Source organism: Phoenix dactylifera, chromosome 14 (assembly GCF_051530095.1).
Source record: "Phoenix dactylifera cultivar Ajwa chromosome 14, Ajwa_hap1_PhDact_Kaust_v1.1, whole genome shotgun sequence".
Taxonomy (NCBI): Eukaryota; Viridiplantae; Streptophyta; class Magnoliopsida; order Arecales; family Arecaceae; genus Phoenix; species Phoenix dactylifera.
In genome coordinates, this window is record NC_143203.1 from 20,649,678 (window position 1) to 20,668,819 (window position 19,142).

At 39.1% G+C, this 19,142-nt stretch overlaps 3 protein-coding genes across 12 annotated transcripts; 2 read left to right on the top strand and 1 right to left on the bottom strand.

The window, feature by feature from the left end:
* Positions 1-72: 72 nt before the first annotated feature.
* On the top strand, positions 73-2,413 carry LOC108511503 (pectinesterase inhibitor 1-like). Its single transcript, XM_017844159.5, has one exon. It carries the CDS (start codon positions 1,327-1,329, stop codon positions 2,101-2,103), a length of 777 nt encoding a protein of 258 aa, XP_017699648.2. The 5' UTR covers positions 73-1,326; the 3' UTR covers positions 2,104-2,413.
* Positions 2,414-4,582: 2,169 nt separating this feature from the next.
* On the top strand, positions 4,583-11,552 carry LOC103712647 (uncharacterized). 9 transcript variants are annotated; one of them, XM_088711116.2, is made up of 9 exons: positions 4,626-5,020; positions 6,035-6,079; positions 6,323-7,062; positions 7,474-8,110; positions 8,210-8,310; positions 8,401-8,481; positions 8,570-8,697; positions 8,938-9,120; positions 11,098-11,552. In XM_088711116.2, exons 3-8 carry the CDS (start codon positions 6,403-6,405, stop codon positions 9,077-9,079), a joined length of 1,749 nt encoding a protein of 582 aa, XP_088567242.2. In that variant the 5' UTR covers positions 4,626-5,020; positions 6,035-6,079; positions 6,323-6,402; the 3' UTR covers positions 9,080-9,120; positions 11,098-11,552. The 9 variants fall into 9 exon arrangements, with proteins under 9 accessions (XP_088567241.2, XP_038988454.3, XP_088567242.2 ...); XM_088711118.2 differs by having other exon boundaries at positions 6,354-7,062; XM_088711117.2 differs by lacking the exon at positions 11,098-11,552 and adding an exon at positions 5,750-5,794 and having other exon boundaries at positions 8,938-10,775.
* A 4,487-nt stretch (positions 11,553-16,039) lies between these two features.
* On the bottom strand, positions 16,040-18,694 carry LOC120112986 (uncharacterized). 2 transcript variants are annotated; one of them, XM_089927197.1, is made up of 4 exons: positions 18,449-18,694; positions 17,627-18,156; positions 17,383-17,520; positions 16,040-16,732 (listed from the first exon to the last, which is right to left on the bottom strand). In XM_089927197.1, exons 2-4 carry the CDS (start codon positions 17,707-17,709, stop codon positions 16,201-16,203), a joined length of 753 nt encoding a protein of 250 aa, XP_089783323.1. In that variant the 5' UTR covers positions 17,710-18,156; positions 18,449-18,694; the 3' UTR covers positions 16,040-16,200. The 2 variants fall into 2 exon arrangements, with proteins under 2 accessions (XP_089783323.1, XP_089783322.1); XM_089927196.1 differs by having other exon boundaries at positions 17,627-18,694.
* Positions 18,695-19,142: the final 448 nt, after the last annotated feature.

Below are 19,142 nucleotides of genomic sequence, written 5' to 3' on the forward strand. Positions count from 1 at the left end.
ATCGAACTGTTTAATATATTTCATGATCTCGATGCATATAATTTGTTGCCTTCTGTCTTTTTATCCATGTCATGTTCCAAACCCTGGTGCTAATACTGCATTCGCTTCGGAGTGTGCATTGGAGAACAGAAAATTATTACTAGTAAATTATTTCTTAAACTTTCCCTGCTGATAGAAGCTGTGGCAACCATCTGTTGGGGCCTTTTTCTCATGGTGATGGCTAGAATAGGAGATTTAATGTCCTCTCATTCAGGTAGGCAAAACCAATAATGCATGGAAAAGGAAGTAGATGGACTAACGGTGTCAAGGGTTCATCCATCAGATGTGATTGAATGATCTCAGTTGCCTGGCTTTCGGCCCTCTTAGCAATGAACCTAGGAGGGGGTAGCTTTCACTAAACGTCCAAGCATTCCTGAGTAGCTAGATTTGCTACGCTATACTGGTCACCATAGTAGCCACATGTTTGGATCGTGGGGTGTTCACCTACCGTCTGTATTTTCTATTCTTGTTGTCAAAACTTTTGGGTGCATGGCTTCAAAGCTAACTTCAATTTTATTATATGTTCCAACCTGTCCCTCTTCAATAACTCCACAACATAATTTTGGCTCCTGCCATGCTTGATACTTGATGGTTTTTTTTTGTTTTCTTTATTTTGTAATACATATGCTTTATACATGCTGAAATGCTAGTTTTATTGAAAGAAATGAATATATGAGAGATACACATGGCATTATGCTATATTAGTACGGACCGATACAGGATGTATCATACTAGTATAGTGCCGGTATTCTATATGGATAGCGTACCGACATCCGATATACCAAAAAAATATATATATTGTACCATACCAAAATAGTACTAATGTGGCGCCGGACGGAATCTGGTACCATGGCATATTGGGGCTTCTCATCCAATTATTTAGATTTAACCTCGGTTGTAACAAAAGTTGTCTAATTAGTCAAAATTATACCTTTTTTCTTCAGTTCATTACTTAATGAATCGATTAGGATATTATACTAAAATTGTCACCCTATTTCTCTTTCTTTCAATTTCTTCGAACCAGATTAGAAAAGAAAAGTCCATGGAACATCCAGAATTATGAAAGAACGAAGGGCCATCGAGACCACCCTAGTGGCCTTAAAAATTTTCAAATTTCAGTTATCCAGCAACGGCTATGATTCACCTACCATTCCTGCAACCACTCCCCGCCAAACTTTTCCAACCCTTCGTAGTCTCCATTCCCCTGAATCCCTTCTCCTTCTTTAGCTCAAACACCCTTCCTTTCTTCTGCTCTCCTTCCTCTGCGCTCCCTTCTCCGCAGTCACCATGAGGCCAGAAATCCCTCTCCTCCTCTCCCTCTCCCTCTCCCTCTCCTCTCTCCTCCACCCTGCCAACCCCGCCTGCGTCCCTCGCAACTCCTCTCCCACATACCCCTACCTCTCTTCCCCATCGTCGTCTCCGAGGCCATCCCCGGCCCGCGGTCCATCTCCGACGCCAGCCTCATCGCCGTCCACCACCCCTACGCCATCTCCAGCGGAGGAACCATCTCCGTCCCCTGTCTCGTCGCCATCGCTCCCCCCGACCCCATCTCCGTCTCCATTCTCATCACCATCAGCCACGCCCGCCTCTTCAACTCGCTCGAGCGGCCTTCAAGATGCCATCGAGGGGATGTGCAAGCACACCGACCACCCGGAATTGTGCCTCTCATCAATCAGTTCTCTCTTGCCGGCATTCGGGACCGTCGACGCCAGAACTCTCCTTGCTCTGGAAATGAAGGCATGCCAGTCCCACACCGAGCTTGCGCGTGCCCAGGCTGCCAAGCTCGTGGATGACGGCTCCGCTCCATCTTCGGCGAGCATCCTCCAATCGTGCGCCGAGAACTACGAGGATGCATTGAACGATCTCGCCGCCGCCGCCAAGGCCCTGGCGGAGGGGGATAAGGGGACTCTCAATGTTATGCTGAGTGCGCTCCTCGACGACTATGGCACATGCGAGGATGGGTTCGCGGAGATGCCCGGAACCTCGCCGATGGCGAGCTACGATGATACGCTCACCAAGTTGGCTAGCAACTGCCTTGCCCTTGCTGAATTGATCAAATTCTGAAGCTCGAGCCTTCTTCTTGGATAGTTTTCTTCTGTGTAATCCTGGGCTTCATTTTAGGTTTCTTTTTTTTGTTTTGAGCAAACTGATGGGCATGGCCATCATGTTCATTTCATGGACATTATGAAAGATGTTCTTTTTTGGATATTTATTAAGAAAATTCCTTCAGCTGGGTTTCTTCTTCTATCATCTTGTTTTTCTAAATTGTTATGCTTATGATTTTTTTGCATACCAAGGGTCAAATGGTTTCTCATTTCTACTCCAGAGCTGTATTTGGTTCACCATCGAAATCAAAATCGTGATTGAAATTGGAATCGGAAGGAATATGAATGGAATTTGGATACTAGATGAGAGTTCGTATTGGATTTTCGGAGATTGAGGTATTGCCATTCTCCTCTCAAATTGGAATGGGGTCGCTCATTCGAAGTCTTCTTTCAAAGTCTAACTCCTCCCAACCAAATATGTCCCTATTGTTTTCAGCATTTTAAGCAAAGCTACATCCATTTTTATGCCTTTGTTATTCTTATCCAGCCATGGCTGCATGGCTGAGAAAAAAATTGGCCTTGATCTACATTGGCTGTCGTTATCCCTTTTGTTTTTGGTACAGCAGGAACTCACAAATCGGGTGTAGATGTAGCCCATAAAATCAGAAAAAGTATAAAATGCAAGGGAGAAGGGACAACCTTGTGGTTCTCCCAAATAAAACCTCCAGAATGATGGCTGCATAAGATGCCACCCAGTTTGCAGCACTATTCGTCTCCCTGTAAACGTGAAATGTTCTAGAAAAGCCACGAATCTGGCCTTCCGGTCTCGGATGACAAATCCCATACTTTTATTGCTCCCTCCCACATCGACGCTACCATTGAAGTTCACTTTGAGAAAGTCAGGGGATGGAGGCTCCCAGGAGACGAACACAGTTCTGGATGCTATGGGAGTGAAATGGGAACCCCAAATTTTTCCAGCCGTCCCAAGGGATGACGACGTAGTGATGCCAATAACACCACCCTCGGCTGCGCTCCTCTATTCTTAAAGATCCGAGCGTTCCTATCAAGCCAGTAGTGGTAAGCGAGATAAGCCGCCCTAATTCCCAGCTCCTCAAGGTCAGGCCTCCATGAGGCATCCTTTAGGAAGCGCGAAAAATCCTCAATCGATGATCACCCCTGCCGCAATCCCAAAGAAGCCGAGGCAAACCCCCAAATCTGAACTGCCTGGGACAACCAAATAGGGCATGGAAAATCGACTCTTCTCCCTCCGGGCACGCCCAATAACTTGGGGGAATACACATCCCACGTCGAGCCAACATGCCCCTGATGGGCAAACAACCCCACACAACCTTCCAGATAAACATGGCCACTCTGGGGTGGATGCGCCGCCTCCAGATCCAGACCCCCTCAATCTGTCGTGTCGGCGACCTCCCAACCAAGCCGAGTAAATCTCTAGCCTTCACTTTTGGCATGCTAGTCCTGCTCCAAACCCTCCTATCACCCGCCTCCCCAGCAGGGTTGTCGTTGTCTCTAAACTTCCACTTGGGTGCATGCATGGGCGTTTGTGTGCATGCATTCGCTGGAGTTGTTGGATGGAGCCCATGGACAATCTTCATCTGCACGACTAGTCCTGGTAAACAAAATGACTTATGCATCGTGTGTATAAATTTGTATGAATTCTCCAATGTAAATCCCCAATCCAAGAACTTTGGAGTAAAGCGAGTGGAGAGCAAAAATTAAAAGTATAAAATCTTATAATAGTATATAAAAGTATGAGACAAACAAATATCAAAATACCCCTCATATCTCTTCTTTCCGTCTTCCAGCTTGGCTTGTTTATAGAACCATTCTTTGTTAATATTTTGCAAAACTACCATTTCCTCTTATTTAAATTAGGGTTACCAAATTCTTTTTTTATTTTTATTTTATTCATTTTGTTCTTTCTTCTTTTCTTCTCCTAAATTTCTATTTTAACTTACCCGTTAATTTCCTTCGAATTCCAATAATATTTTTGTTATAACAGATTTTACTAAAATTCTTGTGGACGATCATGATGATTATTATTTGATCCTACTTCTTTTTCCCGCAAGGTTTGAACATAATGGTTATAAAGATCGTATAATTTATCATGCCTACATAATTTTAAATTATTTTTCATTAATATAATGACCATGATATTAGTTATTACATTGAAAAATAATGACAGTAACTGTAAAAATGTTCTCTCTTAAACCTTCCTATAATGATTATTATGACTATTATTTACCCCAGTCTATACAATCTGAAATTATTTATTGCTGACGTATATCTATGATAACAATCATTGTAATGATATTGTAAATCTCACTTATTCAATTATTAACTTTAAAGATATTACAAAAAAATAACAAGTTTTAATTTCAATTTACTTTGACATTAGAATAAAAATAAAATATGAAAATATAAAAATAAGTTATATTTATTTTAAAAACAACAGTTTCAGGTTTTTGTCTTGGTTTTAGAGGGAGAGGAGGAGAAGCTAGAAGTGAGAGAAGAAACTCAAAACCCAGGGTGGGGGAGGGTGTGTGATAGGAATCAGAAAGATGGAGAAAATAGCCTATGTCCATTATTATCATCATCCGCATCATTCCCGTCTTCGCCATCATCATGATGATACTGGACTTAAAAAAAAAAATAAAAAAAAGCCTTCTCCTAAGGCGGAGAAGGGAGGGAGAAAGGGGCCTCCCATCTCTTCCTATTCTAACCTTAAACACCCCTCTCTCTCTCTCTCTCTCTCTCTCTCTCTCTCTCCCGGCCTCCGCCTCCAGAAACTTCTTCTCCCAAATTACCCCTCAAATCTCCCTCTACGTCTCCACAGTCCGCACACACACTCTCTCGCGTCTTTTCGCCTCGAATGGAGATCGCCGGCGTCTAGGGTTTCTGATTTGGCCCTCGTGGTGAGGCTTCGTTCTCTCTGGATTACGATTTTTTTTACCGGATTTTATCCATTTCGGGCTTCCGATTTCTTCTCTTTCTCGTTGATTGGTTGATTGATTGATAGGGATCGGTTCTTTTTTATGTTTCGGTGGATGCTTGCAGATTTTGGTCTTCTTTTGGTTTGTTTGCGTGCCAGATTGGGGGTTTCTTGAGGCGAGTGGGGTTTTTTTTTTTTTTTTTTCTTTGAAAAAATTCCGGGGTTTTTAGGTAGGATTTCAGTTTTATTTTGGCGTTGAGTTACTCGAATCGTTGCATTTTCTGGTCTTTGGTTCTGTTGGTTTCGTCTGTTGATTTCGTCTTTTTTTGTTATGTAATTCTTTTGGGTTTTGATATGTATTTCTTGGAAGATTTTGCTGGACTACTGCTGTTAGATCTTAGGCGTTCTTTTGAATCTTTGGATAATTTCGTGATTTCAGGGCTGATTTCATGTCTTTTTTGTGGTTAATTCCTTTGTTTTCTACTGGTTTTGTTACTTGCATTGCTTTTGGCCCCCCTCAAGATGTTTTGTTTTGGGACGTTTTGTGGACTTGGTGTCTTGTGATACGTCATCCCATTTGACTGCATTGCTTTCTATATTTCTTGGAATGATGTCGGAGTTTGTTTGAGCTTCCTTACTGATTTCTTGAATTTTTTTAGGCATCAGTATTCTGCGTTTATTCTTATGTTTATTCTTTGTTTTTGATTTGTAGATCTTGATATTGGTATTCAGTAGCTTAGTCATATTGACATCTTAGGTATTCTCTCGAATCTTACAATCTCTTTTTCAGTCTCATGGTCGGTTACCTGATTCGTTTTTAGGTTGATATGCCTGTTTTGTGGAAGATATTTTGATTTTTTGGAATGCAAATGCTATCTATTAAGTTCTTTCTTTAATGTTTAATTTTGTCTTTTGATTGATTGGTGATGCTTTTCTGGAATTTTTTTTTTCTTGTCTGCTTTTATTGTAATGTTTATTCTTTGTTTTTGATTTGTAGATCTTGATATTGGTACTCAGTAGCCTAGTCATATCGATATCTTAGGTAATTTCTCGAATCTCAGTCTCTTTTTGTCTCATGGTTGGTTACGTGATTCTTTTTTATGTTGATATTTTTGTTTTGTGGAAGATATTTTGATTGTTTTGTATTGCTTTGGAATGCAAATGCTATCTATTAAGTTCTTTAATGTTTAATTTCGTGTCTTTTGATGGATTAGTGATGCTTTTCTGGATATTAATTGGCAATTTTTTTTTTCTTTCTTTTTCTTCCCTTTACTCAACTGATCAGTAACTTCTTGGGATTTCCTTCCGGTCAGCAGATAGTTGTAGGAATACTGTTGATACTTAGTTGAAGTTGAATTTATCACTATGGATGGCTTTGGAGCCTCTGCATTCAGCGGTATGAGTGCTGTAATGAAGAAGCGGAGGAGTGCTACTTCAAGGCGGCCTCGGCTTGAGGCACAATTGATTATGGAGAGTCATGATATGTTGCATCCTTTAAACAATTCAAGAAGGCTATCTCCTGATGAGAATGGAGGAAATGATGCTGGATTCCGAAGGAAAGAGTTTTATCTTAACAACCCTCCTCCAAGGAGTTCATCTGCTCACAGAATTGAAGGTGGAACATCTTCAAAGAAGGTTAAGAGGGATGACAAGACATTCGAAGATTATTATGGAAGTACTTGTCCTAGAGGTGGAAATGGATCTGATTTGAAGCGTTGCAGCGAAGGTGCACTAGCCCCAGCTAACTTGAAAAGCTCGAACAAAAGTAAAGAGAGCATTGAAATGCAGTCAAGATGCCCAGATGCTTACGCAGGCAGGAGGGGTGATGGTCAAGATATGCATCAGCCTGACGGAGCTCAAAGTCTATCAGCTGAGAACAAGCTGAGAAAGGTGAAACTCAAAGTTGGTGGAGTCACACGCACTATACATGCAAAATCCAATTTAGAAGCTGGTAACGATGGCACTTCTGCCAAGCCTCCACGTTCTTCTGATGCCTTTCGGCATCGTCAAAGGCTTAGTCCTCAGGTACCCAGCTGCTGTTTTGTGTTTGATTTTCTAAGTTAGGGTGTTTAAATTTTTTGCCTCCCCTCTTAAAATAAAAAAGAAAATACAGAAATGCCTTGGTGAATAACTTTAACCACAGCCAACAAGCCCTATAAAATTCTTTCAGTGAATGATTTTCCTTTTGAATTTGTTATTGTGATTAATTGACAATCAGATTTGTTAATCTCATGTTGAACAGAGAATCGTAACTTGAACACACAGTTTGCTAAAGGAAGAAAAACAATAAGAAGTTGTTGACTAGTAGAATAATCTCACATCTAAACTCTGTTCATTACATTTTAATAATCTGAGTTGAATGCCCCTCTGCTGTTGTTTCTTCAAGGAGCCTGCATTTTGTGGGAACATTTTAACCTAGCTCGTTCTTTGCTGTAGGATAACTCTGATGATCATTCATTTGAAATGGAGAGTCGCCTGCAAGGAGATGCATGGAAGGATTCCAGTGGAGTGAGCTTTTCTCGGGGAGAAGGCATATCTGGAAAGCAAACAGACAAGCTTCCTGGCATATCCTCTTCTGAACCTGTTCGTAAAAGCAAGAGAGTGCCTAAGAGGCGTGTGCTGGATGATGCATTTGATGATGGTGAGGAAGATGATGAGATCCGCTACCTTGAGAAACTTAAAATTTCCAAGGTTTCTGTAGATCAAACTACAGATTTTGAAGATACTGGGGAGGATGGTATCAAGAAACGGAAGATCTCCAAACTTTCGAAAAATAGGAGTACGCCATATGAGGTGGACGAGGACTATGTTATGTCACGATCAAACAAAGAGGGCAGGAAAAAATCAAGATCAGAAAGGGAATCTGATGACACAGATTATGTTGAGGAGGAAGAACCTGGTTCCGATGGTGGTCCTGAGGCCAAGAGAAGGAAACAGAAGGTATCTATAGATTCACCAGCTGATGTCAGAACTGAACCTCTTACGACACGCCAACGGGCACTTCAATCAGGCAAAGGTGGCAATGGTGAGAGTTTGATTGAGTTCCCAAATGGGTTGCCCCCTGCTTCAAGAAGTAAGGAACTACTTTTTAGTTTTTATTGAAAGCATATTGCTATTTGTCAATAGATCTTTTCATGTTTCATATGCTGTTATTTTTATGTTCCAACTACAGAGCAAAAGGAGAAGCTTTCTGAAGTAGAAATACAAGCAAAGAAGGCAGAGGCTGCTCAGAGGCGTAAAATGCAAGTAGAGAAGGCAGCTAGAGAATCTGAGGTTCATTTCAAATATTCACTAGTTTGTTATGCATATTTTCTACTGATATATTCTTAAATTTGATGCTGGCTCATATTTTGAACTTCACAGGCTGAGGCAATTAGGAAGATACTGGGCCTGGATTCTGACAAGAGGAAGGAAGAAAAGAAGCAGAAAGAGCGAGAAGAAAAGGTATGCGTGCCAAGCTTAAACTTCCGCTCTCATTCTGTTTTAATTAACTGCTTGCCCTTTACTCCCATTTAAACATTATGTTATGCAGGCGAAGGCTGCTAAATCACAGACATTAGCATCAAGCACCATAAAATGGGTCATGGGACCAACTGGTACAGTTGTTATATTCCCTGAAGATGTAGGCCTACCAAGTATGTTCAGCTCCAAGTCATGCAGGTGAGACAATATAACTTCATTTGAAAATATTGTTCCCGCTGATGCCTGTACTATAATTTCCTTTTTTGCTGCTCGATATATCTGTGTTTATGTACATGCCTGGGGTAATCTACGGTCATGAAGCATTAAGTTAGCATTCATCCTGAGACATGTAGTTTTGTCAGTTTTTAATTGATGTCAGCTGCTCTTTGATGCCCTTGCCTGTTGGCTGATTTCTTTTATGATTTGCTCTGGACTCAGTTACCCACCTCCACGAGAGAAGTGTGCTGGCCCATCATGTACAAATGAATACAAATATCGGGATTCCAAGTCTAAACTTCCATTGTGCAGTCTACAGTGTTATAAGGCAGTCCAAGGAAGTGCTCAACGACTAACCTGTTGATGTTTCTTACCTTGTATGTGTTATACCCTTGGTAGGAGCAGGTAATCTGGCTATTATATTCTAACCCCATTTCAGAGTAGATCTTTTTCCCCCCCTTTATCATATTGTTAAGCTGATTAATGATGACAAAGCTGAAGATATCTGTAATATCCTTCTTTTTCTTTTGTGAAAGTGTTTCCTTTTTCTCCCTCTTCTTTTCACCATTAAATGCTTCAATTTTCAAAATCTTAAGGATGTATATCCTTTCCAAATTCTTGTTTATCTTGTCTGGAGGTATACAGTTGTAGACTTGTAGACAAAGAACATGATTTTGTTCACCCAAGCAGATCTAATATTAATTACAAGGGATCTCTTCATGAGCTTACAGAACCTAGATCGGATAATAAGCTCATTTTACAGTGAAACTTTCACCAAGAAGTTCGAAACAGCTTCTTAATTAGAAAGTCTAGTGATGTCAGGTAAAAATACCTCAAATCAAATCTGTAGTTGGTGTCAACAAAATAACCAACTTAGAACCACCCAGAGATGTCAAATGCACTGATCAACCCAACATGAATTATTTTGACGGGCAAACCTTAGGGTGAGAAGTACTTCAATAATGTTTTTGCCTTTCTGAATTCTCTGAAGAGGAAAGGCCTGAACAGACCATGTATAGACATTATGACCCCCACCTACCAAGCAATGAACAGATGGACAAATTCAGGGCAATGGATGTGAATAAGGCAGACTAATTGGGATGCAGAAAGCAGTTCTGTAGTCTGCCATCCAGCCTACACAAGCTTGCAACCTTCTGCGTATAGTTCAATAGCAAGTCGATAGGATGGCAAGTTGGATGTCCCTTTCTGTTTGATTTGTAAAATTCTACACGATTTCTTTACTGTACTAGTTTTATGCATGGAGAACCTGTAGGTTTAGAATTTGTGGTTGCCTGATATGTGAAAGACATGGATCTTTTTATCAAAATAAACATCAAATTCAGAGACCTACCGTTGCTCATTTTTCCCTCGTTCTGTTTGCCTCTATGTGAAACAAAATTTTGCCCATTTAGATATCCCTGGACTGGAAAACTGTAGTGATTGATCTGTGGATTATGATCTTCTTGCTTGCTTGATGTAATGCTCGGTAGTTCACAGCAAATCACCAGACTATCTCTATATCATGTAATTCAAAATTTATGAAATTTGCTAAACATTTCAGGTGTCTGTCCTCTTTTTCAGTTCTTTCATATGAAAATTTTCCTTCTGATTCACTTAGGGCTATCTGAACTTTTCTTATAGTCTTGGTAAATATTGTCATAAAATAGTAGTAATTCAAAGCATATTTGTGGTGGGGTATAGAACTTCACAAGATGATTGGCATTCCAACCGTGGCTTTTTTTCTTGACTGGGACTGTCTTATATGTATGTAGTATATCACTCTTCTTTTCGCCATTCAATTTAAACAATTAGTATTTCAAACACTTAATATTAAAGTTCATGTGTAAAAATATAAATAATCGTTATATGTATACACTATTCTAAATTCTGGTATCTTGGTGGTCATTAAAGATCAGGCCGAGATTGTTGCAATGTTGGGAGTTTGAAAATCTTCACCTAAAGGACTAATACCTCCCATCCTTCTTTTGCTGTTCGGGAATCCAAAGTGCAGATGGCGCAATTAACAATTACTTGTTTCTGTATGTAACTAGAGCTTTTCAGATTAGGTTGATGACTATTGAACAGGGGTGTCAATGGGTAATAAGGCTGATAACCCAGCATGTAGAAGATATTAAACAGGCCAAAGCCTGATTACCCAGCCCAGATCTGTATAAAATTTAGTAGTAAAGGATGGAGTAGGCAAAGAACTGATGTCATTTCCATTATGGAATTTTGTTTACTCATATATCCTTCTTGGAATGCTATCTCATGGTTTTATACTTTTATGGGTAGGAAGAAGCCCTACCGTGCCAATCAAGTGCAGAAATGATCAAGATATCCTGCATGATCTGACGAGTTTGGTGTGGTTTGTTTCACCCTCAGGTTTTGCTGTAGAACGAGATGACTATGGCTCTAATGAAGTCGAAATGCAAACAGAGATCCACAGTCATGAGACCTCAGGATGAATGCGCAGCCTAATCTTTAATGATCATAAAGCCCTGTTGTTTTCAGTACATGATTATATAGACCCCTTTTAAGGCCTCTGATAGTCTGATCGGTGAGATCTGGCAATGCCGCAGAGGTGGATACCGCTTGAGCAAGTCCGTGCGTGCATGTTTATTTGGTTTTAAGTATCTTTATAATTGCACAAAGATCACTTACTGAGGTTCTGTGTAAGAAATTAACTTATGTTCTATTGTCAGAATAGTTTGAGTAGTGTGGATTGGATCGAATGCAAATTTTAAGGTTAAAATTTAACCTTGAATATGTGCCATTCTGCACAATGTTATTGATAGGCTTGATGATATTGAATGAAAGAAAGATGGGTAAATTGTTTACGATGTGTTTAAGATCATTAGTTGACATGTTGCTGTCTAGCATTAAGTTCATCATGCCATCAATGGGACCTGACACTGGAGATTCCTTAGTTTACTTTTTTGTCTTTGCTTGGAGATTAATCAAGCTGTAAGTTTTAAAGTTTGCACGCCAATGACTAAAATTGACATGGATATGATGTATTTTAGCCAGTTTTCTGATTATATATCTTTAAAGAAAAATTAAACTATATCTTTGAGCTGTGGCAGGTGGCGACAATGATTGCCCTCTTTACTATGGATAGTCTGATAACACGTGGGTATGGACAATGCACCTTAGTGCTTGTTGATTTAAATTGAAAGCAACCTAGAATCTTTTATGATTTTATGCTTTTAGCTTTTTTATTTTCTTTTAATCTTTTACAGCTTTTCTGTCTTTTAGCACCCGTTAAATTTCTCTAATGGTCCTTACTTTAGAAAGGTTAACAAAACTTATTTTGATGGAGAATTTTAGTGAGACACACGCTGAGATTTTTTTTTTTTTCCCTTTTTTTTTGAGAGTATAGGCATGGAAGCGGTAGAATTTTGAGCAATCTATTGCATCACTGGCTAGTATAGCTTTAATTATAATTTTATTACACATACTTTTTATTCTATTGGAAGAATGCAATCAAAAAATAATGATGCTGTAATTTTTTTTTTCTCTTTGTATAATTAAATGGGATATTACTCACCGAGCGATAATGATCTTTACATACAAGCAATTATCACGTAATCCACAAACAAGAGGCAGCAAAAAAAATTTCGATGTGAAGGAAAAAACTATAAGTCCTCTCTCGGTCAACTAGAGGCTATACAAACATCATCAAGATTGAATCTTGGCATCCACAATGAGAACATTTATCACCAGTAAGGGGATTTTCAACAATAAGCAACAAAATAAAGGATAGATCTCATAAAGTGTTATGGTTGAAATAATCAATGGAGAAGGCTTTTCAAAGATCCAAATTGTTCACTCTATAGCTCTCAATGCCAAAAACAACGTATTGAAATTTCAACCAAATCTGGATAAAATTAACTATTTGATCATCTGATAAAACATATTTTTTTTTTCTCTCTTCTTCTCCTCCTTAGTTTTATTCTTGTTTTCTTTTCTATTACCACGGTCATCATTACTCCGTTTCCCACGGTTACTATCCTACCAGGCCAAGTTATTTTCGGAAACAAAAACACTGCCACATTATCTTATCTTTTTTTTTATTTTATTTTCAAATGAGGTGGATCCCACATAAGGAGGGACCACACCCACAAATCTCCCCCTCTCGACTCATGTGGGGGGTTCTACCAAGCCTGCTTTCTCTCTACAAGAAATAATTTTTTCCATGGGCAAGGCCTTAGTCATCATATCCGATCCATTATTATTAGTATGGATTTTTTCAAGACATAGTAACTTCATCTTTAAAGCATTCTGAACTCAGTGATATCTTACATTAATGTGCTTGGATCTCGAATGCAATATTGGATTCTTTGAGAAATAGATGACACTTTGACTGTCACAATAAAGCATATATTCTCTTGTTCTAGGCCCAACTCTTGTAAATTATTTTTCATTCATAAAAATTCTTTACAAGCTTTTGTAATTGCAATATACTTGATTTCTAAAGTGGACAAAGCAACACATTTTTATAACGTAGATTGCCATAACACTGCGCCCTTTGAAAAAATCATCTAATACCCTAATGTGGACTTTCTAGAATCTATATCACCAGCTATGTCAGCATTTATGTACACATCCAACACAGGTTTACCATCACCTAAATATAAACAGACTCTAGAAGTGCCTCTAAAATACCAGAGAATCCATTTAACAATTGCGCAATATTTCTTATTAGGATTAGAAAAAAACCAACTTACAACACTAACAGCATAAGTAATATCCGACCTTGTGCAAACCATGACGTATATGAAATTACCAACCGCGGATGCATAAGAAATCTTCTACACCATTAAGAGCTGAATTACTAAGTGATACAACCAGAGTTTTCTAACTATCAACGACAACCATGCTTGCAACTCATCATCTAGCATCATTTTCATAATAGGCGGCTGATTTACCACATCCTGAAATCTACTCAAATGCTCGGCCACTGTACTTTCCTCCTTATACTTCATATTCACAAACTTTCTTATCATGAATGTATTTTTTATGCAGACTTCTGTTAATAGAGACTCTCTAATTTCTTCCATGAACTATAGACATTAGTCTCCATAGCAACATGATGAAAAACACTATCATCTATCCATTGTCTGATTAATCTAGCTGTCTTTCCATTCATTTTCTTCCACTTCTGCCGAGTTTTGTCACTTGGTTTGGCACTATTTCCTTCAATGGGATCATACAAATCTTTGCAAAATAGTAAGTCTTTCATTCGGGGCTTCCAAATTGAATGATTGGAAGATGTGAGTTTAACCATACTATCCCTGAATGCTATTCTATTTAATCAACACAAAAAAATCAACCATTAGCAACTTATTCTGATGCCACTTTTTTGGAAAAATGCAATTAAGAAATAATGATGCTGCAAATTTTTTTTTCTTCTTTGTGTAATTAAATAAGATATCACTCATCAAGCAACAATAATTTATACACAAGCAATTATCAAGCAATCCACAAATAAGAGACAATACAATTTTTAACGTGAAAAATCTTCCGATGTAAAGGAAAAAATCATAGGACCTAGTCCAGCAAAAAACTTTTACTATTTAGAATAATGGGATTAGGTCCTATCTTGTTCAATTAGAGGCTATACAAATATCGTCAAGATTGAATTTTGGCTTCTACAACAAGAACATTTGTCACTAATGAAGCAGATTTTAGCCATAAACAACAAAATAAAGGATAGATATCACAAAGTATTGATGCTTGAAATAATTAATGGAGAAGATTTGTCAAAGATTCAAACGGTTCCACCTGTAGTTCCCAATGTCGGAAATAATATACTTAAATTTTAGCTAAATCTGGATATAATCAACTATCCGATCATACGACAAAGTAGCACCTTTTTTTTTTTCTTTTTTTCTTCTCCATTTTATTCTTGTTTTCTTTTCTGTTTCCATAGTTACCGTTGCTCTGTTTCTCATGGTTACTATTCTACGAGGCGAAGTTATTTTAGAAAACAAAAACACTGCCACATTATCGTATTTTTTATTATTATTTTCAAATGAGGAGGGACCACACCGACGTATTCTCTTATTTTCTACTCAACTAAAAGAATAGAGAGAGAAGGTGGGGAGCCATGATATAAAGGCAAAGCACTACGCCTCCAGGTGTTATTTGCGCCGTTGGTGCTTGTGGGTTGATGTTTTCAGTGTAAATGAGTGAGGGCACGAGTGAGCCTTCCGATCCAAGCAAACAGGTTCGTGATTTAACGTCCTGAAACGCAACGTTTTCAAATGTTTTGGTTTGATTAATTCATTGCACTTGGTCCCCTGGAGGTAGCAACATCATCTATAGTGTATGGATAACAAAGCACATGGTCCATCACTTGGTCTTATACGCACTTGCTCTTGAAATGTAAGTACATGATAGATCATTTGGTAGTCTCAAGAAAGATTAAGACTGATGATAAGAGAGATTTATTGATATAATCATCCAAATGCGCGTGCGCCCACTCGGCTCAACACTTGCAGATGCGCAATGTTTGATAGGAAAAATAAATACAAATTATGTATTATAGTACATAGGAGTTATTGATATATATATAGTATATAAGCCCTACCATATGACCATTCCTCTGATCATTGATATTAACTTATGGTACTGGAGAATATTCTCCAACCTTGTATGCAGTCCTGCAGAGGACAAGAAGAATATCATAAGCTTGCTAACAAAAGCATGCTAAACCTTTTTTATTTTTTTCGGTAAAATGGATAATTTATACAATTCTAGTACGTACATATCCAAAAAGGTCAAAAGACAACAAATTCTGAAACGCTTTAGGCAGCTCCATTTTTCGACCCAAAGAGCATCTACGAAGTAGTTGGCCATATATGAGGCTATCCAGTCCGCAACTCTGTTAGACTCTTCGTAGACATGCTTGGCTTAAAAGGTCACATCGCAACAGACTATGGCTCGGATGTCTCGAAGCAGAGCCAAAAACCTTAGCCGAATCATCCTTCTTTTATCTATTGGCAGGGAGATCTTGCAACCATACTTGAGATATGTTTATATATATTTTTTTTTGGCAACAAGATACGTTTATATTAAAAAAAAAAGGGAAAAAAGGGAGACCAAGTGCAGCCCACTCAATAGAAACGAACCCTCCTAAAAATCAAAAAGCAGCCACCCATCATCAACACTCACCTCATGGAACTCGTGCTAGCTTTTCATACTGCCCGACCACGAATGACCAATTGTCACCTCTCCTTTATTCTTTTGGATTGTTTGTGGGCTTCCCATTTGTTCGAAAAGCTTTCCATATTTCAAAAGAAGACATCTAAACCACAGAGAATTCGAAAACAAAGCGAGCCAGCTTTTCCACTCCCATATGATGATTTCATTCCAAAACAAGAGACTGAATTACGTACAGTGAGAGGACAAAGATTAAAGAGGGAGGAAATCTAGAAAAAGAAACTGCTATGGTCTGCATGAAGTACGAACAAGCAAGCCCAGCTACATCAAAGAGAATGTAGTTCGAGAAGGGAGGAACAGGATCCTTTCATCGAAGAAGCTTTCTCTGACCAAGCTTGTGAGAGATGAAGGGACGGGCAGCTCCTCTAGCTCATCGAAGAAGTCATTCTCCCCATCAGTCTTTGGTGCTGTCATCGAGTTCGGGGAAGGGAGGGGGTCCTCTTCATCAAAGAGGATATTTAGCTGATGATCATGGACTGCTTCTCTTGGCTGGTTTTGTTGAGAGACCTCTTGGGGGCGCTGGGGTGGAAATGGGGGTGGAGATTTCTCCTTGCTGAGGCTTTCTTCACTTGTGGTGTTGGGTTGGCTTGGGCTCTTGGGTATGGAGAGGTCTTGGTTAATAATGGACTGACTCTGGGGGGATGGTTCTTGTGGGCAAAGCGAGGGGAGGTGAGGGCCTGCATGATTGTGGTCTGAGGTGTAGGTGATGATCAGAAGGGATGAATCTGTTTTGCTCCTCTCCACTTGCTTCTTGGCTGAACAACCTTTGGAGGTGCTACACTTGTAATAGCCCCTGATATAAGAAGAAAAAGAACAGCATCATCAGCTAAAGCAGGCTCTCATCATTATATATATGATAGCTAACAAGCAAGTATTCCATCGAATGAAAGAGTAAAGGTTGAATAGCAAAGGCAAAAGAATTTCTAAATGAGAATAAGATATTAGCAGAGAAGCATGAAAGTTTTTGTTGAGAATATATGGTCCTGAAAAAAAGTAGAAGATTTGTGGGGAAGAGAAGATATACCACTGCTCTGAAAAATGAGAAAAGAAGTGAAGAGGGTTTGATGATGTAGTTCTGATTTCACTTGAAAGAAAAGAAAATCATGTTATAGCTAGTTTAAGAACCTAAGAACACTTATTCAGTCACACCGCAGGGCATCCCAAATGTTTGAACCTCGATAATTTATGGCTATTGGTTTTGATATATGTCAGAATTAGCAGCTAAAGGCAACAAAATAGTTAAAGAGAATCGACAAATATGCGACTGTTTCACTTTCAAAATCAAGAATACAGAGAACGCCACAACAGTGGTAGCTAAAACTATGTAATATTTGAAATATCAAGTTATGCAAGGAGAAAATAAGGTTGCAACAGAGCAGCAAACTTAGAGATTTGGGAGATGAGAAGAACTTTGAATATTTGGAATTGTAAAGAGAGCACTACCTAGGATATGGAGACCCTTTGATGGGTTTCTGTCCATATTTCCTCCAAGACCAAAAATCTGAAGGTGGAGATTCACCCTTCTGTTTCCGCACATCTGCTTCAATTCTGGATGTGACCACAGTCTTCTGAACCACCTTCCTGTACAGCAAAACAAATAAAAGAGATTCACAATAGGTTACGCATCAAGACACTTTTAAGAACACCTTAAATCAAGAAAAAAAGAGAGAGAGAAAGGAGAAGGAACCTTCTCTTGGAGACTGAACTGTCCATCTTGGACACTTTGTGAACCTTCAGAACTTGTTTTGTAGGTGGGGAGCCATCATCCATTGTCCTATAACTTGTGAGCTCTTCTTTCTCTTTCTTCAGCTACATATTCTTCTTTGTTTCTGGGGAACTGGGTTCTTTGTAGTCACATGGTTCATGGCAAAGCCCACATGAAAGGTGTGCTAAAGGGTAGAGAGAGAGAGAGAGGTTATTAATGACAGAAAAAGGGTTATGGATTAAGCTTTCTTCTTTAAGGGGAAGGGCATGACAGAGGACAGGCCATGCTGCTTTCTTTCTTTATGACCCGAATACAAAGCTACAGGAATCATGCTGTTGAACTTGCTGCAGGGCACTGCCAATCCCTTGCCAAAAGAACCAACTTGCCCTCTAGTCCTCTATTTTGGTTGGTCCCAGTGTCAGTCTTGCACAAGGGAACTGTTGATATAAAATTTACTTTGCTACTTGAGTACACACTGAACTTTTGCATAGCCTCCATTGTCCCCACACAATCTGTTCATCCAACAGTAACAAGACTTTGATGATTGTCACTGCAAATACAGAAGCAAAAAAACAAAAAAAAAATGCAAGTAACTTTGATTTCATTGTCCAATTCCTCAAGAAAACCTACATGGTGATGCTAATGCAACAACAGAATTCTAGAATTTATCTGTAGTCTCCCTCTCTCTCTCTCTCTCTCTCTCTGTGTGTGTGTGTTGGAAGATTTGGGGGGCACAAAGAGGTCCTTTGTAATGGAAAAAGGTAGTGCATCCATAAACCATTTGAGTCATTCAACAAGTCATACCATGTGTCACAAATGATCTTATACCGAGTTGAAACACCACATTCATTTTTCTTGTGCATATTGCTAATAATATAATTCCATGTCTCAGTGGACCATTCACAACTGCACCAAGAACTCTATGAACTGATCTCCATGGTTCACCATCTGCAGCTAAAGACCATGTTAGCAAACTATTGCAATGCCCTCTTTCAAGGAATTTGGTTCACACTAACATAGCAAGAGGAACAAACCAGCAAGCATATACATAAATAGCTAAATTAGCATTAAGGAAGGTTCAAACAAAATTTTTCCTAAAATAAGAATCAAAACCAAAAGAAGTCTCTTCCATTGTATATGGGTGGCATAGGAACACATTCACAGTTCTTTGTTACCAAGACAAGGTGAACATCCTGGTCCTAACCCAACACATTCTTGCCCAATAACCATTCCGAGTAGGGTCCAGTTCCAAAAGAGAGGCCTAGATATACTAATTGATCAAACGCCCTTAGTACAAGAAGGTTGTCATTGTCGCCCGTAAGTTAAGTGGGTCTCAAGACTGCAGGGGTCGCCTAACCAAACCACCTGCATATGGACAAGAAAAGAGAGAAGCTCATCCACACTGTTTTACATGGTGGTTACCTGACATTAAGAGCTGTTGAAGGTCACCTTTGGATGCATGAGCTTCACTTGCTTTATTTAGAAGCAGATAACTTTG

Bases quoted from the DNA above. Each gene is read 5' to 3' on its own strand.
- LOC103712647 (XM_088711115.2), top strand. From the start codon at position 6,403: ATGGATGGCTTTGGAGCCTCTGCATTCAGCGGTATGAGTGCTGTAATG. The intron at 8,311-8,400 runs GTTCATTTCAAA...TGAACTTCACAG, and splicing joins AGGCAGCTAGAGAATCTGAG to GCTGAGGCAATTAGGAAGAT. The intron at 8,698-8,937 runs GTGAGACAATAT...CTCTGGACTCAG, and splicing joins TTCAGCTCCAAGTCATGCAG to TTACCCACCTCCACGAGAGA.
- LOC120112986 (XM_089927197.1), bottom strand. From the start codon at position 17,709: ATGGATGATGGCTCCCCACCTACAAAACAAGTTCTGAAGGTTCACAAA. The intron at 17,521-17,626 runs GTTCCTTCTCCT...TTTGCTGTACAG, and splicing joins AGTTCAGTCTCCAAGAGAAG to GAAGGTGGTTCAGAAGACTG. The intron at 16,733-17,382 runs GTAGTGCTCTCT...TTCTTATATCAG, and splicing joins AAAGGGTCTCCATATCCTAG to GGGCTATTACAAGTGTAGCA.
- LOC108511503 (XM_017844159.5), top strand. From the start codon at position 1,327: ATGAGGCCAGAAATCCCTCTCCTCCTCTCCCTCTCCCTCTCCCTCTCC.